Source organism: Narcine bancroftii, chromosome 2 (assembly GCF_036971445.1).
Source record: "Narcine bancroftii isolate sNarBan1 chromosome 2, sNarBan1.hap1, whole genome shotgun sequence".
Taxonomy (NCBI): Eukaryota; Metazoa; Chordata; class Chondrichthyes; order Torpediniformes; family Narcinidae; genus Narcine; species Narcine bancroftii.
Genome location: NC_091470.1, coordinates 42,481,275 through 42,508,457, shown reverse-complemented (window position 1 = coordinate 42,508,457; position 27,183 = coordinate 42,481,275). Strand labels below are relative to the sequence as shown.

The following is a 27,183-nucleotide window of genomic DNA, read 5'->3' as shown; positions in this document are numbered from 1 at the left end:
GACAGGGGAGGACCTCAGAGAGCTAGAGGAGAGGAGTCATGGGGGGGCGGGGGGGCCCTAATGGTCAGAAACGAAAGAATTCTGTGTTAATGGAGGACACCCTGTCAGAATGTGAAGTGTTGTTCCTCCAATTTGCAGGTGGTTTCAGGGAGCAGTGGTCCAGATTCAAGGATCATTTGGATCTCATGGCAGTGTATGAGACAGTGGACAGATCTATCAGCAAGCGAATGTGGCCATCATCGAGTAATGACTGAAAGCTGGGAACTAAATATCTGTGGATGCACAGTGTAACAGAAGGACAGGAAGGTAGGCAGAGGGGAGCGATGGTTCTGCTGCTTAATAACAGAATTAAATATTTGGAGAGAGGAGACATTGGATATAGAATCTTTTTGGGATTCATTAAGGAACTATTAGGGAAAAAGGCCCTGATGGAAGTTGAATAAAGGCATATGGCATGCAAACTACAGAGGGAGATAAAGACATGCAAAAAAGGCAATAATGTTACCGTAGTCATGAAGGATTTCAATATACAGGTTGATGGGAAAGCAAGATTGGTGCTGATCCCAAGAGAAGGAATTCATTGACTGCTTTTAGGGTGGCTTCCTGGAACAGCTTGTGACAAAGCCAACCAGGGAAATAGCAATTCTGGATTGGGCATTGTGTAATGAACCAGAGTTGATAAAGGGGGCTGAAGGGAAGGGAACTCTTGGGAGGCAGTTATCATAATATGATAGAATTCATCCTGCAGTTTGAGATGGAGAAACTAAAATTAAATGGGTCTGTATACCAGTAGAATAAAGAGGATTACAGAGGTACAAGAGAGGAACTGGCCAAAGTTGATTGGAAAGACACACTAGCAGGGAGGAAGGCAGAGCAGCAATGGCTGGAGTTCCTTTGAGAAATAAGGAAAGTGCAGGCAGGACCAGTACATTCCAAAAAAGAAATATTTGAATGAAAAAATGACAAACTATTGCTAACAAGAGAAATCAAAGCCAAAAAGAGGGCATACAAGGAAGCAAAAATTAGTGGGAAGAGACAGGACTGAAAAATTTTTAAGAAGCTTACAGAAGGCAACTAAGAAGGTCATTAGGAAGGAAAAGATCATCTTTGAAAGGAAACTGGGATATAATATCTAAAAGAATGGCAAAAGCTTCTTTTTACATGTATTAAGAGGAAAAAAGGTGAGAGTAGATATAGGACTAATAGAAAATGACATCAGAGAAATTGTAATGGGAGACAAGGAGATGGCAGAGGAACTGAATGAGTATTTTGTATATCTTCATTGTTAAAGATGTTAACATTATACTGGACATTCAAGGGTGTTGGGGAAGTGAGGTGAATGCAGTCACGATTACCAGAGAGTAGGTGCTTGGGAAGCTGAATGGCCTAAAGGTAGACAGGACTCCTGGAATAAGTGCAATGCACCATCAGGTTCTCAAAGAAGTAGCTATAGAGATTGTGGAAGCAGTAGTAAAGATCTTCCAGGAATCATTAGATTCTGGCATGGTTCTGGAAGACTGGAAAATTGTAACAATCACTCTGCGATTTTTAAAAAAAAAGATGAGGGAGGCAGCAGAGAGGAAATTATAGATCTGTTAGCCTAACATCAGTGGTTAGAAAGTTGTTTGAGTCTATTGTCAAGGATGAGGTGCTGGCAAAGGAGAAAGTTCAGAGAAGATTCACAAGTATGATTCCTGGAACATTTGATGGCTCTTGGACTACTCCTTGGAGTTTAGACAAATGAGGGGGGACTGAGAAGAAGCATTTTGCATATTGAAAGGCCTGGACAATGTAGATTTGGCAAAGATGTTTCCGTGGTAGGGCAGTTGAGGATAAGTCAGCGCAACATCAGGATTGAATGGCACCCGTTTAAAATAGAAATGAGGAGGAATTTCTTTAGCCAGGGAGTGGTGAACCTCTGGAACTTGCTATTTTGTCTGGCTGTGGACGTCAAGTTGCTGGGCATATTCAAAGCAAAGATTGATAGGTTTCTGAATAGTCTAGCACCAAAGGTTATGGGGGAAGGCAGGGGAGTGTGGGTGTTGGAGAATGGATCAGCTTATGATGGAATGGTGGAGTTGACTCAGTGGGCCGAGTGGTCTACTTCTGCTCCTATATCTTATGGTCTTATTGTTTTTATGGAGAATAACTGAGGAAAAGTGATTATCTGAGGGGACAATAACAGATTCAAATAATATGCAAATAAAATTCAATTCAGGTTCAAATTTAAGTTAATGGGAGTCTCTATCTTGGAGGATCTTTCCTGGACCCAACACACTAATGACATTGTGAAGAAAGCACGTCAGCGCCTCTACTTCCTCAGGAGCTTGCAGAGGTTTGGTATGACACCAGACCTTGGCAAATTTCAACAGATGTATGGTGGAAAGTGTGATAACTGGCTACATCAGTCTGGTATGGGGACACCAATTCCCTGAGCATAAAGCCCTGCAAAGGGTAATGGACACAGCCTAAGACACACATGTCAAACTCTGGCCCGCGGGCCAAATTTGGCCTGCGATATAATTATATTTGGCCCGCAAGATCATTTCAAAAATGTATTAGAGGTGGCCCGCCTTGCAGCGAGAGCCGATGCTGTTTTTTGGTAATGTCACCCCCACCATCCTCCCACTTCATTGTACATCCTTCCCTATTGTAACACGAGAAATTGTAACACGAGAAGTCTGTCGATGTTATCAGCCGGCAAGCCAGTTGGAAGGCTCCCCGCACAACCAGTCACTTCTCCCACCTGTCGAGCGGTGCGGCGGATGGGGGAGCGCCTGTGATTTCCTGTCGGCGCGACGGGCATGGCAGGCTGCGCACGGCCCCCGGGCAGCGCGAGCCCCGCACGACTGGCACCGGACGGCCCTTCCACAGCGTGAGCGCACTTCTCCCGGTCGCCATGGCCTTCAGCGCTTGCACCCGCGCGGACCCCAGGGACGGCTGGTTCGGCCCTGCACGTGAAGAGAGAGATGGTGGCTGTCCGCAAAGGCTGATCGGTAGCGCGCTGGGCCTGAGTGGGTGGGTAAGCAGGGGTGGGCAGAGGGTGTAGGTGAGGAGTAATGGGCAGGGAAAGTTATGGTGGTGCGAGGGGCAGTTAGAGGGAGGGATGAGTAGAAGGAGGGGTGGATAGAGAAGAGGTAAAAGGGGAGGGGCAGGGCAAGTAGGGGAGGGGTGATTAGAGGGTAAGAGACGGGTAGAGGGAGGAACAGGTTGAGGGGAGAGGCAGTGGAGGGGCGTGTATAGGATGGGGTGGGTAGAGGCAGAGCGAATGGAGTGAGGGGTGAGTAGAGGTTGGGTAAAGGACTGGTCAGGTAGAGGGATGGTGGGTCAAGGGTGAATAGAGGCCTAGAGCCTGAGGAGTGAGCAGGAAATGCTGAGTCCTGATGCAGGCCAAAATGGACACAGCCTGTGAATGCTGTCTACATCTCCACAGGGACCAAATATGTTTCCCTCAGGTCAAGCAAAGGGTGAACTTGAGCTACCTACTCCTGACCTGTAACATTATCCTCCTAAAGTTATATCCTAAAGTTTAACATTACATATGTTGAAAGAAGAGAAAACATGCAGATGTTGTTGAAAATTTTCAATAAATATTTAGTTTGGCCCTCGACTTAGTCCAAGTTTTTAATTTTGGCCCTCCGTGAATTTGAGTTTGACACCCCTGGCCTAAGACATCACAGGCAAAACCCTCCCCACTATTGAGAACATCTACAGGGATAGCTGTCAATGGAGAGCAGCAGAAATCATCATGGATCCACACCACCCAGCACACCCTCTGTTCTTGCTGCTGCCGCCATCAGGAAAGAGGTCTCGGTGCCACAAGTCTCGCACCACCAGGTACAGGAACAGCTGCTATCCCTCCACCATCAGACTCCTCAACAACGAACTTAATCAGGGACTCATTTAAGGGCTCTCGTGCATTTTATTGATTTATAAAAATACTCTCTCTATATTTGCACAACTCAGTTTGTTTACAGTTCTTTATTTGTTTACATGTGTATGTTGTGTTAAGTCTTTTTTTTGCATTACCAATAAGTGGTAATTCTGCCTCATCTGCAGGGGAAAAAAATATCTCGGGGTTATATCTGATTTTTGTTATATACTCTGACAATAAATCTGGATCTGAAGAGCTTCAATGTTGGCACACACTACAGGTAACAACCAGCATTTGAACAGCCTGTTTTTGTGCACTCATATAAAAAGCAGTACTCATCCATGTGAGGAAAGCAGAATGGAGGAATTAAAGAGAAAAAGAAAATCTCATATCAAGAACCATACTTACACCTACCTACTTACACCTCTGTTACCGATATGAAAGAAATGTTCAATCTCAGATTAGTCTAATCGGCCACCTTTGGTCACATTGCAATACTAAAGACAAACTTCAAGGTCTTACTTGAGAACGAATGATAAACAACAGTAACCAGACAGCTCGGTAAACAAGGGGTTTAATTTGAGTAAATCTCAGCCTAACAGATATATTTATTGCCTCTGTCGACTTCACCCTTCACCATCCACTTTGTAACTTAAAATAGTTTTCTCACTTTCCCAATACTGATGAAGTATCTTTGACCTGAAAAGTTGAGGTTTTTTTTCTCTTTCTGCAGATAATGCTTAACCTGCTAATGGGTCCCAGAACTTTCTGATTAACCCATTGTTCTAGAAATTCTCGGTGACTTGTTTGATAGATTTGGGCAGGGCCTCTATTTGTCTTTGTGAGCATCAACCCTAATTATTCAAAGAATAATCAGTTATTCCTAAGCCTCCACATCTGCACTTGGCAACATAGATGATCAAATGATGAGAGCAAGTCTTGGTGTGTTTTTTCCCCTGTTTTTGTAAACACTAATGAATTCTACCCAATAACTTTAGTTAAGCCAATTCAATACAGACTCATTACTTATACCATACTACCCAATTTTGTTCAGTACCAGGCAACAGGGAACATATTTACCTATTCAATTATGAGGAAAGATTTTAATAAAATAAAATCTTTGTTAACCTAAATGCACTGCATTGTACTCTTTATGGTTTCAACACAATAAGATTTCAGATCTCTGACTTCAGATTTCTTGTCAGAGTACATACATGACATCACATACAACCCTGAGATTCTTTTTCCTGTGGGTGAGATAGGATCACTACTTATTGGTAATGCCAAAAAAACTATACAGCATAGACATGTAAACAGATAAAGAAAGGTAAACAACTGTGCAATACAGAGAGAATAAAAAGAAACAATAAAGTGCAAAAGTAAGAGTCTTTAAATGAGCCCTTGATTGAGTTTATTGTTGAGGAGTCTGATGGTGGAGGGGTAGCAACTGTTCCTGAACCTGGTGGTTCGAGTCTTGTGGTACCTACACCTCCTTCCTGATTGTAGCAGCGAGAACAGAGCGTGTGCTGGATGGTGTGGATCCTTGATGATTGCCGCTGCTTACTGAATGCAGTGTTCCCTGAAGATATTCACGATAGTGGGTTGGGTTTTGCCTGTGATGTCCTGGCTGTGCCCACTACCTTTTTCAGGGCTTTATGCTCAGGGGTATTGGTGTCCCAAAACCAGACCGGGATGCCGTCAAACCTCCGCAAACTCCTGAGGAAGTAAAGGTGCAGACGTGCTTTCTTCATGATGGCATTAGTGTGTTGGGTCCAGGATAGATCCTCTGAGGTAGTGACTTCCAAGAACTTAAATTTGCTCACGCTCTCCACCTCTGATTTCCCCCAATGATCACTGGATCGTATACCTCTGGTTTTTCCTTCCTGAAGTCAACAATCAGATCCTTGGTTTTGGTGACATTGAGTGCAAGGTTGTTGTTGGTGCATCATTCAGCCAAGTTTTCAATCTCCCTCCTGTGTGCTAACTCATCATCTTTTTTTTACAACCCACTACCATGGTATCATTGGTAAATTAATAGATGGTGTTATTGTCGTACTGAGCCACACAGTCATAGGTGTAAAGTGAATAGAGCAAGGGGCGAAGAACACAGCCCTGTGGTGCTCCAGTACTGAAGGAGATGTTCTTACTAATCCTCACTGTTTATGGTCTGGAGGTGAGGAAATCCAGGATCCAATTACACAGTAGGGTGTTGAGTTCCAGGTCTTGGAGTTTGCTGATCACTTCTGAGGAGCTGTAATTGATGAATCCTGATGAATGCATCTTCCAATAATGCATTCCAATAAAACTGGAACATTAAATCAGATAGGTTTTTTAATTCCTTATTTGTACTAAAATCTAATTTTTGTTAATACAGGTAAACAGATCATCAGTGTTTGTAATCATTTCCAAATCACTTGCTTGGCATTCAGTCCTACGAATCAAAATATCTTCTTGAGCGGAGGGTTCAGTCCAACTGTGAAAGCGTGGGATACAAGAAGCTGCAAGGTTCGGTAATACTTTATTATTGATGTGTATTTTTAGCCTGAAGTAAGTTCGATCAGAACAAAGGCATTCACTGGATAGTAATGTATAATTTATTAGCCAAAATAGAGAAAACAGTATTTTTCAGCCTTTATCCCATTATAAATCTCAAATTAGTTTGAAATCTTGGTTGATTTATTTGTTCTGCGTACAGTGCTTTACATTTGGAAACTGCCTTTGGATTCAGTTAAGAATGAAATGATTGGAGTCGACTGCTACAAAGAAACACAGACACTTGCAGTGTGGGAGGTTATGCTCTGAGATTTATTGAGGCTGGCAAGGCACTTTTTATACAGTTGGAGTTCCTGCCATTTGTTTGATTGGCTGACGTCAGCTGCATGAATAATAATAGTGGACGGGAACATTCTTGCATGGGAATAGCTGTTATTGATCTGTTAGCTGGGCAGCTTGGCCAGCACCATTTTAGGGCTGCTGGTCTTGTACTGCTCCAGCTTTCAACCGTTCTGGTTTGCTGCGTTAAGGGACTTGTTACAGTGTGTTATGTTTACTACCGCATATGCTGCACAATGAGCTGGCTCGATCTCCACGGTGGCGGGCCGCCACATGATCAACATCCTAAAATTATTTATTTCAAAATTTATGATTGTTCCTTGCAAAGAAAGAAATATTTTGTCAAAATTCTTGTGTGTGGGATAAATGGAAAAAAATACAGTTGATGTAGCAGTTAGCGCAACTCTGTTATAGCACCAGTGAATGAGGTTCAAAATCTGGTGCTGTCTGTATGGAGTTTGTACGTTCTCCTCATGCCACATGGGTTTCCTCCAGGCTCCGGTTTCCTCTGACATTCCAAGGACGAATGGAGTTTGTAGGTTAATCGTTCACATGGGTGTAATTAGAAAGGCGTGGGCTTGAGGGCGGGAAGAATCTCTTACCATTGCTATATCTCTAAATTAAAAAAAATTAAAACATTTTTGTCACTGTAAATTATATTTCTATTTTATTCCAGGTGGTGAGCGAATATAATGCTGGAATACAGCAAACCCTCGACATTATTTTTCTTCCAGGAGGAAATGAATTTCTTACCAGTACAGATGCTGTCAGCAGAGACTCTGCAGACCGCACAATTATTGCCTGGGATTTCCAGACTTCTGCAAAAATATCCAATCAAATATTCCATGTAAGTCTGACAGATGAACATTTTCATTTATATTTTAAGATCGTGGTGTTGTGTTTTCAGTTCAAACACATTGTATGTTCAAAAGGCGCATTGTTCCCCTTTTTAATTGTCTAACACTGCTTTTTATATGATGGCAACATTTTCCTATATGAACCAGTCATTTGGGGACCCTGAAATGCACTACTTCAGTCATTCTTTCCAGTACTGCATTGGAAAACATAAGTTCTTTTTATTGTAAAACAATGCTCTTTTAGTGTAGGTTGTCCAGTATATTATGACAAAGAGCTACCTTGTGAATTGTCTATCATTACAAGGTGCTGGATGGTTTGTGTAGCTTGCTGTAAAAACAAAACCTTGCCACTTTCTAACTCCTGACTGTTAGTGTCAATAAATTGCTCATTTTTCACATTAGACAGTTAAGTACTTGACCTGCTACGTCTATGTGTCAAAAAGTATATCTGCTAAAATGTTCTATCTAAGCTTTGCTGATTTGTTGGAATGAGACCTGTGATGATGCCTGACAGTGATGTTGATTGTTAATAGGAAATAAATGACAAAGTTCCATAAACTATTACATTGCTAAAGCATTTTGAGACATCTCTGTTGTGAATTTTCACAGGAAATCTTGTATCTTTCTTCCCCATAGGAAAGATACACCATCCCATGCATGGCTGTCCATCCTGGAGAACCTGTATTTGTTGCTCAAACTAATGGGAACTACATGGTGCTATTTTCTACTCAGAGACCTTACAGGATGAACAGAAGGAAGCGATATGAAGGGCACAAGGTATTTTAATAGATTATTTTACTACTGAAGTAAACATATTGAAATAAATGTTTGTCTTCATCCATAAGGTCTTTCTTTCTGATTTCTCTAGAGTTGCAAGAAGCCAAGAGTTAGCAGATCATCTAACAGTTACAGTGTTGAATTAATTTACAGAATATCCAACTGATTGCTGTTCAAATATTTTATTGCATTTAATAGCACAATTGCAATGCCCACAAATGTATATGGAGTGTGGTCATTAATTAAGAGGGGACCTTAGTGAGAAAGGGGCAGTGGAAAAGCTTTTTATTTAAACAATTAAATGAAGTAAACTATTGTGGCTTCCACTTTATGAGCTGATCCAAGTGGAAAGAGGCAAGCAGGAAGAAAGTAAGTAAAACAGCCTGTGTATTGTAGAAATCCATTGTGCTTCTTGTGTTCTGGACCATCACAGATTAATTAAATATCTTAAGATAGAGGACCTTAAGTTTTGTGTTCTGAGCAACAGCTGACATCACCTCTATTCACCTGTGAGACCACGTGTGTAATGGATAAAACATTTCAGCAAGAGGTCACCCTTCAGTTTTTGAGGGAATGTGTGCAGAGGTACAAGTATTTAAATTTCAGTCATTCAAGTTTATCACTGGTATGGTCATTTCACATAATGTCATCAGTTTGCTGGTACTAGCTCATACTGGCTGAATGGGTAACTGCCAGATAATGAAAAAGCAGAGAAATGCAAGAACTGGTGATGCTGGAATCTCAAGGAGAAAAAAATTAAGTTCAAGAGGTGAATTCAGAAGTCTATAAATGAAACTTGTACAGTTTTCAGTATTTGATTCTGAATGTTAATGAGGGAGAAAATTCCCCTGGGAATGCAGCCAAAGTCAAGACAATAGCAGCATAGGTAGCTCAGCTGTACTGGAAGAGGTAACAGTAATAATGGCTGGAGTAAACAGGGATTTCTGAGGGCAGAGAAGATTTCTTCGCTATATGTTGTCTCTTTGATACTAGTCAAAAACGCTGAGTGACTGCATCTATTCAGGAGGAAGAGAATAAAAAGGACATGGTCCATATTCGTTGTAACAGCAAAGAAGAAAAGGTCCTGCAGACAGGTTTTAGGGATTTGGAAGCATATTGCAATGGTGGTAATCCCTGGATTACTCCCAGTGCTGTTTGGGCGTTAATGGACCAGATGGGTTTTATGACAATCTTTTAGTTTTGTGCAACAATTGATATTTAATTTCAAGATTGTCAGTCTTGATTTGAAATCCACAGCTATCAGCATTTGAACTCTGGTCTCTGGATTGTTCATCCAGACCTCTGGGCTCCCAAGTTTCAACATCTGTGGTTTCAATGTACCCATGTTCTTATCCCAGCACATATGGACTGCTTCATTACTGGAGGAATTGCGAAAGGCATTTGCAGTTTAACATGGATGTGTTTATCTGAGCAAATGGGACTAGCTCGGCCGGCATGGACAAAGTATGCCGAAGTGTCTGTTTCTGTGCTGTAGAACTTTATCACTCTATGGCTCTATGAATGATGATGATTGGTAAAAAGCAAGGCCCAACAAGTCCTGGGTGTCCTTGTGCCCTCGTCACTGAAAGCAAGCATTCAGATGCAATAAGCTGTTAGAAAGACCAAAGGCATGTTGCTTTCCATTATAAAAAGATTTGAGAATACCGGTAGGAGCAGAAATGTCTTGTTGCATCTGTAGGGCCTTTCTAAGACCCCATCTGGACATTTGTGTGCAGCTTTGTACTCCTTATCTGAGAGAGTTTTCTTGCCATGGAAATTTAATAGGCTGATTAAATAAAAAAGGTCTTCATCCCTAAACATTATCTGCGTATCCATTTCCATGGATTATACCTGATCTATTAAGCATTTTCAGCATTTTCTGATTTGATTTCCAGGTTCTGCAGATTTAAAAAAATCTTTTAATAAACTATTCCTGGGATGGCAGAAGTGATGTATGAAGTTAAGCCTATCTACTCTGGAGTGTGAATGAATGAGAGGGAATCTCATTTTAAAAATTCCTCTAAAATTCTAACAGGACGAGATACAGTGATGTTCCTGAAGAGTCCAGAGAAAGGGGTTACAGCTTCAAGATATGGACTATATCATTTAGATCCAGGTTTAGGAGTCATTTTTTTCACCCAGACTCTGGAATTCTCAACAACAGAAGGCAGAAGAGGCTAAGACATTAAATATCTTCCAAGAATGTCGAGGGAAAAGGAATCAATGGATTTTTTTTTCTCTCTCTCTCTGTATTTGTTTACATGTGTGCCTTGGGTACAGCTTTTTTTGCATATGAATAAGTGGTAATTCTGCCTTGCCCGCGGGAAAAAGAATCTCAGGCTTGTATGTGATGTCATGTATGTACTCGGACAATAAATCTGAAAAGGAAAGAGGATGAAATGCTATGATCATGTGCACGGTGAAACACTCCAGCCCCTATTTTCTGTTTCTATTGACTGAAATTATTTAATGATTAGGATGTAGTCTTATTTCTTACCTTATTAGGAGAAGGACAATGATAAAGTACTTAAAATGTTCTGAATTTAATTATTTCAACGACTTATAATTTTGACCTTCCAGAGTTTTTATTTTCTGATCTAAATTGAAGTTTGCCACAGAGGAAGATCTAGCATCTTAAATGATTGTGCACGTTTCCAAATTGAGCAAAACTGCATTATTTGCTTCAATATGAGGTCTCATTGTGAGAGCATCTGTATTATCCTAGTATGCGGTAAATTCATTTTCATATTTTACAGGTGGAAGGTTATGCAGTGGGCTGCAAATTCTCACGGGATGGAACGCTAATTGCTTCAGGAAGTTCAGATGGGAGAGTATACTTTTACAACTACCTGAATGCAAAACTGGTTCATACTATTCCTGCCCACAAGCAAGCCTGTGTTGATGTTTCATTTCATCCTGTGCACCCATCTGTTATTGCAACTTCCGATTGGAGTGGAGAAATCAAATTGTGGCAGTAAATGAGACATTGAGTGTGAGTGAGTAATATTGTTCTAGAATCAGCAAATAGTTGCCCTTTCCCAGAAAATGTGGAAAGTTAACCTCAATTTATTTAATAGAATATTCTATTGGTTAACTCAGTCATGTATTTTGTATTTAATAATTCATAATAAATAGAAATAAGAGGGTTAAACAAGACCAAGAACCTAAGTGCTATGTTCTTTGTTTGATGCTGTTAAGTTATGCTCATGATGAACTACTTGTACCGCTGCAACCGTGTCTGCCTGTCCCGCATCGGACTTGTCAGCCACAAACGAGCCTGCAGCTGACGTGGACTTTTTACCCCCTCCATAAATCTTCGTCCGCGAAGCCAAGCCAAAGAAGAAAATACCCACCTCACTGACAAAAGGCAAAGGAGGAAAAACCCAACACCCAACCCCAACCCACCAATTTTCCCTTGCAACCGCTGCAATCGTGTCTGCCTGTCCCGCATCGGACTTGTCAGCCACAAACGAGCCTGCAGCTGACGTGGACTTTTTACCCCCTCCATAAATCTTCGTCCGCGAAGCCAAGCCAAAGAAGAAAGAAAGAAGGAGAAAGTGTCTCAATGAAGGGTTCTGACTCAAAACTTCAGCCATTCTTTATTTTTCCCCCACTGATGCTGCTCAACCTACTGAGTTTCTCCAGCAGGTTATTTTTTGCCATGAATTTCCCTGAGCATACTTTAGAAGATCATTTCATTACCAATGAATATGGTTTTACATTTCTCTGCAATCTGTCAGCATTATCAGACATTACTGAATAACAATGGTTAATTATTCAGGAAAATTAAAAAACCATTTCTGTGGGGCTCTGGTATTTCTCTAAGGACAACTAACTAATTGATTTATGGGAAAAGTGTTACACAAGGGACAGGTCAGGTAGAATGATCCAATTAAAATAAATGTTTCAAAGTGACAAGGACAATCCTTTCTTTACCATTGATAGAACTTTGGATGTTGGGACTTTAGTATTTATGCATCCAGGGCTTAGTCACAAAGATAGCTGTCAGAGTGAGGGTCATGTTAGGTGGAATTTTTTCTGGAGCCTGCTACATCAAGGCTATGCAAACCCAATCTACTTTTGAGCTCCAAACAAACTGGAGAAGTTTTGAGTGATTGTAGCAGCACATTTGTGGAGAATGGGTCCCACCTGTGCCAAGAACGGTTTCTTGCATCTGATGTCTGGTCTTTTTACTAGTCATTGAGAAGGAATGCAGTTTATTTGACCTTGATTTGCTTCACCTAATCATGATACAACCCTGAGCTTCTTCAACTATATTCCCCCACTCTCAAATAAAGTTTTGTTTTGTCTAAAGAGAGAAGTTTGCTATCCTTTGTATTGCATTTGTACAATTGAAACCTCAAAATAGAAATTTTGATTTTAGTCATTTAGTCACAGGAGGAAGTCAGTGAAACATGACCCAGTCCTCATCGAGGGCTCAATAGTGGAGAGGGTCAAGAACTTCAAATTCCTGGGTGTCAACATGTCCGAGGATCTGTCCTGGTGCCTCCACGTTAATGCAATCACAAAGAAGGCTCGCTAGCAACTATACTTTGTGAGGTGTCTGAGGAGATTCAGTATGTCATCAAAGACTCTCGTAAACTTCTACAGATGTACCGTGCAGAGCATTCTGGCTGGTTGCATCACTGCCTGGTATGGAGGCACCAACTCTCAGGACAAGGATAAACTCCACAGGGGTTGTTAACTCGGCCTGCAACATGACAGGCACCAGTCTTGAGGCATGAGGCAATGACTTAAAAAAGCACTCTCTGTCCTCAAAGACCCCCACCACCCAGGCCATGCCCTCTTCACTCTGCTACCATCAGGGGAAAAGTACAGGACCCTAAAGATAAGCACTCAGCGACACAAGGACAGCTTCTTCCCCGCTGCCATCAGATTCCTGAATAATCAATGAACCAAAGATACTGCCTGGCTTTTCATGCTCTATTATTGGTATTATTTATTTTTAGAGTAATGTTGTAAGATGGTTATAATATGAATGTTTGCACTGTGAAGCTGCCATAAAACACTGAATTTCATGACTTGTTCATGACAATAAATCCTGATTTTATACCAAAACTTAGTACGAGAATTTGTTTTGGTTAATACAGGCTTTGTTGAAGTTTTAAAATCCTAATTTGCAAGCATTATTTAAACTGTAAATTATAATTGTTAAGAATGAAGCAGTCATGACATAGCTAATACTGCCAGTTAATTTGGAAGATAATTGTGGATGTCGAAACTTGAGCTGGGAGAGAGAAAGCATAGGCAACCTCCATGTTCGGGCCATGGAGATTTACCCTTGGAGAATTCACAAATTACTCCCAAAATTTTGAGATATGGAATAAATACACTCTCATGGTATTTATGTGCAAAAAGTAATCAAATGAGCACAAAACTTTTTTTAAACTTGTGTTTCTTGACACATGTACAAATGATGTGGTTTCACATAATGAAAAATTGTGATCCACAGTTTTCTAGGAATGCATCTACCCTATACTGTAATATGGGGTGGGGTGGGGGGGGGGGGTAGGTCGTCTATAGATTGTATCTTTGTTGGGAATGCTTCTTGTGAAAAAACGTAGAAGCTACTAGTGGGCAAGATTATATTTCCAGGTTTATTTTTACTTTACTGCATCATTGTGTGAATAGTCCATGAGAAAATGCCTTTTGTTAAAAAATTGGTGATCATTAAAATTGTCAGCTACATAAAATGTAATAAAATTTGCTGTAATACTGCCTATTATTTTAATCTTTGGTATTTATAAAAACATTTTTAATGATTCATGTACATATTATATAACTAGGAAATGGGGCAAAGTTCCATTTGACATGTAATCAACATACATTCATATTCTCAGAGATATACAAGCATGAGTCAGGAATTTCAGCGAACAGTCAAAAATTGAAAGCAACAATAAAAAAGCTATTAAGTCTGCATTATGCAGTGAATTCAACAAATTGATTGGTTAAATTTAGGGCAGCTTCTTACAAACAAAAAAATGGATTATTACTGTCTATATATTCCTGATATAAGCAAATTCCAGCTGATGGTAGACTCATTGTAGTACCCTTGTCTCCTTTATAGTCAAATGCTTATTGGTATGTTTGTATAAAATTGCATTGTATACACTATAGCAAAAGATTCTTGGTTGGTTCTTTGACTGAAAATAATGTATATTTGCACAATGTCAGTAAATCAGCCTTAAATGCACTTTTTGAAATATAGGCTCCGTAGAAAATAACAAATTTGGTTGATTTGTGAGTTTGCAATTTATTTTTAATGACCTATTGTTTCTCGTCTGTGGACCTCTTTTGTTCCCATTCACTAATAGATCCAAATGGTATTTGTATGAGAAATAAAAAAAATCTCACATTTTAAAACTCCACGTGGTAGAGGAGTGAAGATGATAATTTGAGTTTCGCTCATTTTCAATCAGAAAAATAATTTGTATTGCATTTTATAAAATGTCCATACTATTTTTAAATGAAAGAATACCACACAAAGAGAGGAAATTTGGTTGAGAAAAAGAGTTCTCCGACTTAAAGACAGGACAAATTTCCTCCTCGGAAGCTTGTGACTCTTTCAGAATTCACAACCCAGGGATAATCAAGGCTGAATCATTGAATATATTCAAGGCTGAAATGTATTTTTGCTCTATATGGGAGTCAAGTGGCTTGGAAAACAAGCAGATAAATGGAGCCGAGACCGAAATCAAAACCACCGTGATTGTATTGAATTGTGGAGCTGGCATGAAGGCCTTATATTTACTCATATTCTTAAAAAGTAGGAAAAAAAAACCTCACTGCCATAAATGGAAAGATGTATGTTATTAGCAGGTTCTTAAAGGCAGGGTACTGACAAGTCAAAACCATTTTTGAAATAAAATTCTTGAGAGGAAAAAAAAACATGAACTGAGAAATAGCAAGGTTAATACCTGTAAGAATAGTAGGGAAATAAAACTTTTGCATCCATCACTGTGACTATGGCACAATATTCCTTTGGGCTTCTGGCTAGGCTAGTTAAACTCAAGTCAGGAGATAGAACCCCAACTAACATTCCCTTTTGTGAATGTGCACTTGTCAAATTATACCAGCTGGCATCCCTGACCAGCAGCATTCCAAAAGTCGACTGCACATTTACTTGTGAGATTAATTCAGAAATAAAATATTTGGCAAAGCACTTTACAGATACAACAGAATAAAGAGTTAAAGAAAAAACGGATTGCATGGTAAGTACAAAAAGAGTAACACCAAGAAAGAATATTCTGAAAACAATCAGGTGACTTGAAGTCAAATCCAGAAAAGTAAAAGCATAAAATGGACAGAATTGAGTGAGACCTGCTGCAGCTGATGTAATGCTTTTTCTAAGCATATTAACAATTGAGTTAACCTCTTGATTTTGACCTCAGGGAGTTCTCTTGATCAATCACTTTAAATATACTTCCCAATTTTTCCAATCTGTATCAGAAATAAATAAGCACAGATCAATTTGACCTTATAGGTCAGAAATTGAAAATGGTGTAGTAAAATAAAAATGCTGAGGAATTACTTGTTAACGTTTTTGCAAGAATCTAACATTTTAGTTAAATTGTTTGAAAGCCTGCAATTTCATATGCAATTCTCAGTATATTTTTGTGGGAATATATATTTGAGCATTTTCTACCTTTGCATAGAATTTGGGATTGTTAGTTGAGCAAGTTTCCATAAAGCTGTGCCTTGGTAAGGCTGTCCTTCCTGTAAAGGCCATTTATCTTGGAGGATTTATCTTTACTATTCAAAGCACCATTATCCAAGGGAACATTATGGACCACAAATAACGTAAAGGGATATTGCAATGAAGAATCCACTGAAGTTGTTGGAGCAACATCAACACGTTTTTGAATGTTAGCTATACTATTTACATTTTTGATACACGTTTGATTTGAGTTATTTTCACTTGGCAAAGTTTTGGGATTGTTTTCAGTATCTTTTAACATTGACATTTGAAAAATCTGGTTTCCAACATTATTGCCATCATTTTCTGAAGTTGCTCTGAAAGTTGAATCAATAAAATTATTGTGGTCAAGATCAAGGAAGTTATCTTCTCTGGAAGTAGGACACAACAGGTTGACTTGGTTGGTTATTCTCTTCAACAGACTAGTATCAGTGCAGCTACGAGATGAATTCTTCTTAGGAATCCTGTCTGAATAATGCGTGTTTATTTTTCTGCATTGGCCTACTGTGATTTTATCTAATTTGCATATATCTCTCTGATCATTGTACAGTTTAGAGGCCCTCCTCTGCTGTGTACTTATTGTAGATAAGTTCAGTGAATTATTAAAGAGTGTTGGAAGAGTTGCACAAGTGTGCTGAGTGTCATCATGTGTAATATCTTTAAATTGTCGTGGCCCTGTATGATCTGGGATAGATTTGTTGTTTCTATACCCTTGTGAAATGCTGCACTTTCTTTCATAAATATTGCCTCTTGTATCACAACACTGAAAGTTTTGAGTAGGGTTCATGGTGGTTTGTTCGATTCCTTTCTTAGCTTTTGTGGTGCAGTTTAAATAGTTGGAGAAAGTTGACGTTGATGGGGAATAATTGGGAGGGGGCTCACTTAATGGACTTGTACTGAAGTCCTCTACTTCCATAACACTATCTGAAAAGCTCTGTGATCGAAAAAATCCAGCACTTCTACCTTGCACATCTCTAACTTTACTTCTTCCTCTCCTTTGTTCTGCAGGTCTATAAAGGGCGGTGTCACTACAGAATAAATTAGTCTTGAATTGAGAACCTTGATCAATTTTGTCAGTGTACTTCAGAAAGACATGTCCTGAGGATGAGCCTGGGGTGGGTGATCCTGGCAAACAGATTGGTTCAGGATTTTCTAATATGTGAGTTTGGATCTCAGAGATGGGTAACTCGCATTCAGTTCCACAAAGACCACATCCAAATTTCTTCGTATATTCTCCAACATGTTGAGTTTCTTCTGGTACCTGTGGCTAGTAAACAAATAAGTAAACAATGAGACAAACTAGTCGCAGATAAATAGTGAATTCGGTGCAATAAATGCAATTTGTTAACTTCCATGTGATTCCTAAGTGAATGCAAGAAAAGATGAATTTAAGGAGATGTAAAAATAGACAAGATGTAAAAATAGATGGAATGGAATTTTGATAGCAGCTTGAGATGGGTGAAACTCGCATTGCTGACGGGAGGAAATGTAGTGGCATGCTTAATGCAGTGAAAGTGGAAATAGTTTGCATCCATTTCAAAAATTATTCTATGCGTTTACATAATATTAGGCAATTGTTTACTTTTGCTAAATGGTACATTCCTATCCAAATTCTATTTATGCTCATGTAATAGTTGAGTTTTGGGCACCAATTTTTAGGGTTAAAATTTGGAGTTCGACTATTACACACATACTACTTTTGACCACAATAAGTACCTGCATCATTCGAGACATCTGGAGCTCGGATGGCCAGGACTGGGTGGTAAGTCTGCGGTCAGGGCGTCAGGAGATTAGATAGACGGGCAGCCAGGACAAAGATCCGCAGTCGGGGCATCGGGAGCTCGTATGAACGGCCTAGGCAAGGATCCACGGTTGGGGTGTTGGGAACTCTGGTGGGTGGACAGCCAGTGCCAAAAACAGAGGTTTTGACTTTTATGTTACCAATGGTATATACGGTTATCAATTTTCCCAGCATTACCTGTGTTCTTAGAACTTTTGTTTGGACCTGACTGGCATCTCATAGAGTATACCGTTCTCATCTGCAGCTTCCATTGTGCTCATTAGAAGCAAGTTTGGCAACTTGAAAAGCATTCACTTTACAGAATGAGTGGTTGTCTCATCCTCTGCAATAAAGTATAGATGGCAGATCAAATAACAGCAGGGAACAGTATAATTCTTCTGCCTTCACAAATCAGAATGCTGAATGCATTCTGCATTCAACAGGTTAGAATACCATTCGTGAGGAGAGAGAATTAATATTTCAGATCAAAATACCTTCATTCAGAGGTAGATAAGTGAGAAAAACTGTTTTATGCAAGCAGAGAGGCTGGAATAGAATTTCTAAGGTGGGTGCAGACCTAAGTTTCCACGGTTATAGTTACTTTAAAATTGATCAGTTGAAAGAAGTGTGGAGAAACAGAAAAGTACATCCATTTTTATGATAATATGGGAGGAGGTGGAATCTGGATGACCTTTCAGGCTCTACAGAGGCATTATGCAAAATCTGCATTGGACTTCTCTAGTGTAGATGAGGCCACATTGTAATGCCTAAATACAATATAGTTAATGCATTTCTGATTCACATAGAAGAGCTTTCTGTGTCCTGAGATGATGAAAATAGGATGTAAAAGGGTAAAATTTACATCTTTTGCACTTCCATGGAAAAGTGTAATATGAAGATGGAGGGGGGTGGGTGAGATGGTTGGTGGAGATGTAAGAATGAAATGGTCCCTTTGGAATACTGAAAGGGGAACGGATGTGTCTTCATGGCAGAAATTATAATCTGTTGAAATGGAAACTGGTAGAGTGGAAAGTGTAGTCTTACCCTTGCCCCATCTGAGAAGAGAAGGGTGAGAATGGGAGTTGAGGAAACAAAGATGCTGCTTCTAAAACCAATGTTTTGCCTTCATGTTCCTCTGGCCTGATTACAGGACTTGTAATCTGGTAGCAGGCTCAATGCCAGCTCATCTGATCCTGAACACAATAGAATGGAGATGATTGGAGACAACTGCCAAAATACTACAGAGTGGTAGATAATCTGCCTCTGTCTCAGTTGCATGAATTAAATACATAAGAAGCAAAAACTGGAGTAGTTCCTTCCCAGCACCAAGTTTATCTGAAGAAGGGAGCTTCCTCAGTTATCTGAGTCATTATCCCAACAGAACTAGCGACTTCCTTTTAGCCAAACAGACTACTAAGCTGGATTTGGGAAATGCACAAAAGAAATGAAAGAAAACCATGTTAAGAAACTGATTGGAGCATATTATGAAGAATTAGGATTCCAAAAATAACACAAGTTCTAATAAAAATAAGGAAAAATAGAATCATCCAGCACTTAAACATGAAAGAGGCCTTTATGGCCCCTATATACGTTTTTACCACATCCTGTTTTGATGGGACAGTATACAGTAAAGCCCCTGGTATCTGAGTTCAAGTAACCAAAAATTAAAATAACTGAGTAAAATAACCTAAGTTTAAAATTTGTAAAAGTAAACATACTCTGAAGTAACACACAAACATTTGGTGAAGATGGGAGCAGGGCCTTGCTTGCGCTTTGCTTGTAGCAGCTGTTCAAATAAAGTTGTGTGAAACAGCAATGGTGTCACCCAGGATGAAGAACTGGTTGATGCCACTTGCAGTTGGGGTGACTCTCTTATCCCTTATCTCCTGTAAGTGTCTCCTTATTCCCTGCTTAGTAAGTCACCATGGTCAGATAGATGCTTTATTTGTAAACTTGGGGAAGAGCGGATTAACTAGATGTTATTGTTTTCTTTTGGGCGGCTCCGTGGAGGGGGAGGAACTGCAGATGCAGTGATGGTTATATTTTCAAAGAATGTGCCTGAAAATAAATAAAATGCTTTAAGGTTTATATATTTATATGTGAATTTTGTTCAGAGTAGGAGCAGTATAGTATTCTCAATGCAGGAGTATTAGGGTATTGTAAAAGTAAGTCTCAAGCATATCAATCCTCAGGGGTGCTGGATACCAGGGGCTTTACTGTACTTTATCATCCTGTATTCCTTCAAATCGATTAAAATCAACCCAATTCCCATTCAAAAAGTCGTGTAACTGTATCAAACCTCACTTATTAGACTGATGGGAACATTTAGCAGAGTTGCACCATTTTGTCAAGATGCTTTCGGACACAATCTGCCCAAAACTTTGTTTCAAGCTTCTGAAATTACTTTTAAAAGTTTTGCTTAGCAATGCACCAAAATCTTTCTCGTCAGCTTCAAGTAATCGTGGTTCTAGCCATTTTGTTTACTTTCTTAATGGTGGCAGATCAAGGGAAATAGGAGAGGGGCAATCATGTTAGCCTTCATGCATGTCCAAGGTCCATGTCCTTGGGATGTACATTTAGCATTAACAAGTTGGATCCAAATTTATGGAACTCAGGATGTGAAATCATTCCAGGACAAAATGTGCATTGTGCATGATAATTAAATCAGTGCTGCATTGGTTTGATAAGTAATGATACCCCAAGGATGTGTTTGTTTATTTGCACTTACATTGTCTCCTGTTAATTTTTCTATGGTAATCTTGGCTTCCATTAGATGACTGCTTAAAATATTTACTTTGTGGTTGAAATTCCTCTTTTCTTTTTCATGTAGTTGTGTCTGTGTGCACAGAATTAAATCCAAAATAAAATTAATCAGATGGAACTTTTGAACTTGGAATATTTCATGATATCAGATTAAATAAAATATCTTGTATATTAGTCTCTGCTTACATTGTGATAAAATGTTAAGTCAAGAGATTAACTTTCAGATCAGTTTATCAAAAGATTATGGAAAATCAGTTGCATTTATTATAAAGATCATGGATTTCTTGAAAATATGGTCAACAAATTCAAATACATTTAATTGATGTACTGATTTAAATATAGCAAGCTAGAAACTCTTAAAATAAAATAATGTTTTGCTTTTTCTATTTGCTAGTTTAAAAAGCTTTTGTTTAACTATTCTTCTAAGAATGTGAAGGAACTCCCTTTTGAAACCAAAAAATTTAATTTCTCACTGATATACAGACATCAATTTTTTCTTTCTGCGCCAAGACATATTTTATCTTACCTTTTTTCCTGTAAGCCTTCTCTATAACTAGAATATTATTAGTTAAAATACTCTATAATACTCTATTTTACTAATAATACTCTAGACTGATGATTGTTCAAAAGGAATGACCAAGGTGTTTTATGGAATGGAAAGGTAGCCAGGGACTCTATAGAAAAATTGACCTGGGATTACAGTCTGGGTGGATTATGAATGCCAGACTTCAAGAAGTACTATTAGGCAGCCCAGTCAAGATATATCGCCTCACTCTTTGAAGGGGGAAGTGTACCATCCTGAGCACAAATTGATCTCCATGGGGTAGATGAGAAGGTAGCAGAGGACTTTATTTATAAATGGAACATTACATTGTTATCTGGGAAAACAGGCAGCCCTATACTAATCTTCATTTGGAATAAAATTAAACAATGTCTATGAATCAAAGTGGGGCTCCAAAAAAACCCCAACTCCAAATAGATTAATACAATTGAAGGTAGGTAACAAGATCCTGGACACCTGGCATTGTAATGGCATCAGGTATGTGGAGGAATGTTACGAGTGGGGGAAACTAATGTAGTTTGAACAACTTAGGTATAAGTATGATTTATCAAATAAGATGTTCTACTGCTACCTTCAGATAAGATCTTTCCTGCAGGACAAATTTGGTCCAACTATGCAGTGACATAGAGGCCATGATTTGAAGGGGGAGCACACGGAAGTTCATCTCAGCAATGTATTTCTTGCTCCAAGCAGAAGGACCTATACCAGGCCTTCACAAATCAAGGCAGAGGTGGGAGTTGGACCTAGGAATAACAAGTGATGAGCAGTGCTGGTCCTATGTATATCAGATCAGCATGACTGCAATCATTAATGCGCGGTACAGTCTGGTATAACTTCCTACACCAGCTGTACCTGACGCCGCAAAAATTGAACAGATCTAAACCAGAATTGTCAGACCAATGCTTTAGATATGGCATTGAGACAGGAACCTTTGTGCACGCAACCTGGACATGTACCAAGGTGTTGAGGAGGGAGGGAGATAAAAGAGCTTGAAATCTGCATAAAATTGTATAAAATGGATAATTGTAAATTGTGATACTATTAACATTGACACTGATAATGTGATAACTGAGTTTAAATTTGGAAAATCATAAATAAATTATTTTCTAAAAAAAAGGAATGACCAAGGTGAAATTTGAACCTATGATGTGTGATTGCAAAGCTGCACAAGTGCCCAATTGATGTCTGGTGACAACTTTTCTCCCTCATTTAATATACCATCTTGCATCTGTTTCTCATCTGATCCTTGTTTGAAAGGAAAATAAACAATCAATTTATTTCCATTTGTTTATGATGTTGTATACTTTCCAGTTCCATTCTTTAATATAGTTTATTAGAGTCTCCAGTTCATCCTTGAATCCTCACACCAAGGCATTTGACAAATTTAGATTCAAAACTAGCTTTATCTTGGGAAATACTGAGTGGATGTTGATTGTAGATTGTTATTGTGATTGGAAGGAATTAGTAAGTTTGGAGACCAATGGCAAATGGAATTTTACCTTGCAAAATATGAAGTGTTGCAATTTGGGAGAACTAATACAATTTCACAAAATATATGGTAAAATAGATTTTTATCTAACCAAACCATGTTTATACTTTTATCCATGGGAGTTGTGATATAATTTAATGTTTGATGAAACATGTTATCTGGATGTGAAGAAAATATGGAGGTGGTACAATATTAATTTGTTCTAGATTAAATGTTCAACTATAAGTCAAAACATTTTACTATGAAAGTAGAGTTTCTACATTTTGACTGACTGCAAAGTTTTCATCTGCCAAATCCAGAACCGTACTATACACAGAATCTGCTACAATTCAGACATTGTAAATTCCTAATACAATTTCCCTCAACTGTGCAGAGATCCCAAATTTTTCTGACATTCAGTAAATTGCTTGGAATTACATTAGGAACTTCTGGTTCTCAGGAAAATCCAAAAAATGGAGATGCCTGAAATCCAGCCCACCCAAGAATCTGGACTTCTGAAAAACTCTCAAAAAGTCAGGGAAATGCATGAAAAATATTTTTTGTCTTTTTGTATTTTATTTGAAAAAAATGTTTCATTAATAAACTACCAACATTTAACTGTTTATCCTCGTTAATTTTAAGTTTTAAAGTACTGCCTGAGAATCCAGAATATCTCAAATTTGACCGACCCAATCCCTGAGCATTCCAGATTTTAGGACTTTTCTTGTAATTCGCCTCAGATGCAAACCAGGATGCTAAATATTTCCGATTTTCCATATTCAGTGTACTTTCCTTTTACAAGACTGCTTTTCTCTACCTTAACCAAGAAATAGGAGCAGGTGTAGGCCATCTGGCCATTGAACTTGCACCACCATTCAATACGATCATGCCTGATCTGGCCATGGACTCAGCTCCACTGACCTGCCTGTTCCCCTTAACCTTTAATTCCCCTGCTATTCAAAAATCTGACTCTGAACTAAATACGCCTAATAAGACTTTGTAAGAACCCTGAGATGTTTCAAAATATTAAAGGTGCTATGTTAAGAAAAGTTATTGTATATATGACAGCTGAAATAATGTGTAAAGTTCTTTAAAAATGATCACCAAGTTGGCATGAAGGATAGCAATTAGTGTTCCTGCCTCACGACTGAAATCTTGGTTAAATCCTGACCTTGTGAACCACCTGTGCCAAGTTTGCTTATTCTGATTCTCTCCATGACCCCGTTCATATCCTCCAGGTGCTCTAGTTTTCACTCATTCCAAAGAAGTGCTGGTAGAAACTGTATCACATTCTATTCACATAAAAAGAAACTACAATAGATTTTGAGCCTATTCCACTGTTAGAGATGATCACGGTTTGATAATCCAAAGTCAGACCCTGTTCAAACCAGGCTACTTGGTTGTTGCAAAATGTCCCTTTACTATTGACAAAAAGAATTGAGGAGGAATTGACAAACACTTGTGACAAATACCCTGCTTTATAAAAGTAGAGCATTCCTATGAAACCTTTCTTAAGATGAAATAGCATAAAGGGAAGATCCATTCACTACAATTGAAGGCTATTTCTGTAAAAGCCAAGACCCATTCAAATTTCTTTTGGATAGAAAACAAAAGATTTCTTCATAAAAGTGAATTTGAGTAAAGCGAGTATTTGTAAAGTGGGGTATACCTGTAATAAGGAGGGGGGAATGAAACTAATGGGAATGAGGCTCTTGGACCTACATGGACCCACTGGAAGGCAAATAGTCTTTTAAATGTAATAAGCTTAATATCAAAAAATGGAAAATAAGTCCGAAGAAATTTTCACTAGTTTATCTATTACTTGGAATGCTGTAGATAGAGATGGTTATAAACAAATGTCCAAAAATTGAACGTTATTTTAACAAGATGTACACTTCACTTACCATCCTGTGCAGCTTAGTTTCAAGGTCCTGGTTAACTCTTTGCAACATTGTATGATTATTTTGCATCCTAGAGAAATATTAGACCATTGAATAATTAGCATGGAATGGATAACTTTATACTTAAAGTTATCTAAAACTACAAATAGAAGTAAAAGAATAATGATATTTTCTGGGGTCATGTGAAATATGGGGATTGATTTGAATTCCTGCTTGAATTTTGGAAAGAAGTTCAATTTACATCAGTGCTGCAGTCATTGTATTAAGGCAGTCCTAATGCAGTTTGAGATCTAAAGCCTGACATGGTAAAACCAGCCAAGTGATTCACCCTATAGGAGATTGTTGAGCTCATTTCACCTTGCAGTCAATTGAGTGTATATTTGAGCAACATGATTTTTATTGCAAATTTAGGGTTGGTGTGGAATGTGAATGTGTTTTAGAAGGAATATATCTGCACAACTTTAATTGAGGAAAGGAAAGGAATATATAGTACATGCACATGGTGACTGAAAATTTATATTTCATTGAATGGGCAACAGGCTCATTCAAATAGATCAGCTATTTTGGCCACAGTGAAAACTATTTACTCAAGTAAATGATTATGCCTGTAACATAATTGGTTTATTTTGTACATTAAGATTACATTCAATGTACTGTATATTTTGCCATGTAAATAGATTCTTGAAACCCTCAAAAATATCTCAAAAAATGGGAGTCGATTTATATGCTAGATATACTTTTGAGACCTTAAATTCAACTCAAATAACCACTGGATGCCGATTTGGAAAATAAGTTTAACATAACATAACATAACAATTTCAGCACGGAAACAGGCCATTAGGCCCTTCTAGTCCGCACCGAACCAAACACCCCTTTCTAGTCTCACCTCCAATTGACTCCGCCGCCACTATTTCTCCCGGAAGATCATTCCACACGGCTACCACTCTCTGAGTAAAGAAGTTCCCCCTCATGTTACCTCTAAACCTCTGCCCCTTAATTCTTAACTCATGTCCTCTTGTTTTAATCTTTCCTCCTCTTAACGGAAATAGTCTATCCACATCCATTCTGTCTATCCCTTTCATAATCTTAAATACTTCTATCAAATCCCCTCTCAACCTTCTACGCTCCAAAGAATAAAGACCCAATCTGTCCAATCTTTCCCCATACTCCAGATGCTTAAACCCAGGCAACATTCTGGTAAACCTTCTCTGCACTCTCTCCACTCTGTTTATATCCTTCCTATAATTAGGCGACCAGAACTGCACACAGAACTCCAAATTAGGCCGCACCAACGTCTTATACAATCTCAACATCACCTCCCAACTCCTATATTCCATGCAATGATTGATAAAGGCCAGCATACTAAAAGCCTTCTTCACCACCCTATTCACGTGAGTTTCTACCTTCAGGGAACGATGTACCGTTACTCCTAAATCTTTCTGCTCTTCTGTATTCCTCAATGCTCTCCCATTTACCACGTATGTCCTATTCTGATTCTTCTTACCAAAATGAAGCACCTCACACTTATCAGCATTAAATTCCATCTGCCATTTTTCAGCCCACTTTTCTAAGCAGCCCAAATCCCTCTGCAATCCTTGAAAACCTTCTTCATTATCCACTATTCCACCTATCTTAGTATCGTCTGCATATTTACTAATCCAATTCACCACCCCATCATCTAGATCATTAATGTATATAACGAACAACAATGGGCCCAATACAGATCCTTGAGGCACACCACTGGTCACCGGCCTCCAACCTGACAGACAATTATCCACTACCACTCTCTGGCCTCTCCCTTTCAGCCAATGTTCAATCCATTTGACTATCTTAAAATTTATCCCTAAAGACTGCACCTTCCTAACTAACCTTCCATGTGGTACCTTATCGAAGGCCTTATTGAAGTCCATATAGACAACATCCACTGCGCTACCCTCATCCACATTCCTAGTCACCTCTTCAAAAAATTAAATCAGATTGGTCAAACATGACCTTCCTCCCACAAATCCATGTTGAGTGCTCCTGATCAGACCCTGTCTATCCAGATGTTTATAAGTACTATCTCTAAGAATTTTCTCCATTAATTTACCTACCACAGACGTCAAACTTACAAGCCGATAGTTGCCAGGCTTCCTCCTTGAACCCTTTTTAAATAACGGAACCACATGCGCAATGCGCCAATCCTCCGGCACTATCCCCATATCTAATGACATTTGGAAAATTACCGCCAGAGCCTCTGCTATTTCCTCCTTCACTTCTCTCAATGTCCTGGGGAAGATCCCGTCTGGTCCCGGAGACTTATCCACCTTTATATTCTTCAAAAGCCTTAAAACTACACCTTTTGTAATATCTATATTCCCCATATTTACCCAATTTGCTTTTTTTATCCCACATCTCCCAATATCCTTCTCCTTAGTGAATACCGAAGAAAAGAAACTGTTCAATATCTCCCCCATTTCTCTAGGCTCCACACACAGTTTTCCGCTCTGATTTTCTAAGGGACTAATTTTGTCTCTAGCTTTCCTCTTACCATTAACATATTTGTAGAACTCTTTTGGATTAGTTTTCACCCTGCTTGCCATAGTTTTCTCGTACCTTCTTTTAGCTTTCCTAATTCCTCTCTTAAGATTCCTCTTACATTCAATGTATCTT

At 38.9% G+C, this 27,183-nt stretch overlaps 2 protein-coding genes across 3 annotated transcripts in view; one reads left to right on the top strand and one right to left on the bottom strand.

Moving 5' to 3' along the window:
* Nucleotides 1-13,831, top strand: part of wdr25 (WD repeat domain 25) — a 53,119-nt gene extending 39,288 nt beyond the window's left edge. For both annotated transcript variants that reach the window (XM_069916435.1, XM_069916434.1), the window contains exons 4-7: nt 6,249-6,379; nt 7,383-7,553; nt 8,200-8,340; nt 11,097-13,831. In XM_069916435.1, the coding sequence (XP_069772536.1) occupies nt 6,249-6,379; nt 7,383-7,553; nt 8,200-8,340; nt 11,097-11,318 (665 nt within the window). In that variant the 3' untranslated portion in view covers nt 11,319-13,831. The remainder of the gene's footprint in view (nt 1-6,248; nt 6,380-7,382; nt 7,554-8,199; nt 8,341-11,096) is intronic.
* A 275-nt stretch (nt 13,832-14,106) lies between these two features.
* LOC138752319 (uncharacterized) lies at nt 14,107-24,600 on the bottom strand. Its single transcript, XM_069915233.1, has 3 exons — nt 24,535-24,600; nt 20,566-20,673; nt 14,107-17,324 (listed from the first exon to the last, which is right to left on the bottom strand). The coding sequence occupies exons 1-3, from the start codon at nt 24,598-24,600 to the stop codon at nt 16,029-16,031; spliced, it is 1,470 nt and encodes a 489-aa protein (XP_069771334.1). The 3' UTR covers nt 14,107-16,028.
* Between the last annotated feature and the right edge of the window lie 2,583 nt (nt 24,601-27,183).

What these genes read in the sequence shown, in the direction of transcription:
- LOC138752319 (XM_069915233.1), bottom strand. Translation starts at nt 24,600, where the DNA reads ATGCAAAATAATCATACAATGTTGCAAAGAGTTAACCAGGACCTTGAA. An exon ending in AAACTAAGCTGCACAGGATG is followed by an intron (nt 20,674 to 24,534) that starts GTAAGTGAAGTG and finishes CTGTGCACACAG; the next exon opens with ACACAACTACATGAAAAAGA. An exon ending in AAAAATTAACAGGAGACAAT is followed by an intron (nt 17,325 to 20,565) that starts GTAAGTGCAAAT and finishes TTTGTTTACTAG; the next exon opens with CCACAGGTACCAGAAGAAAC.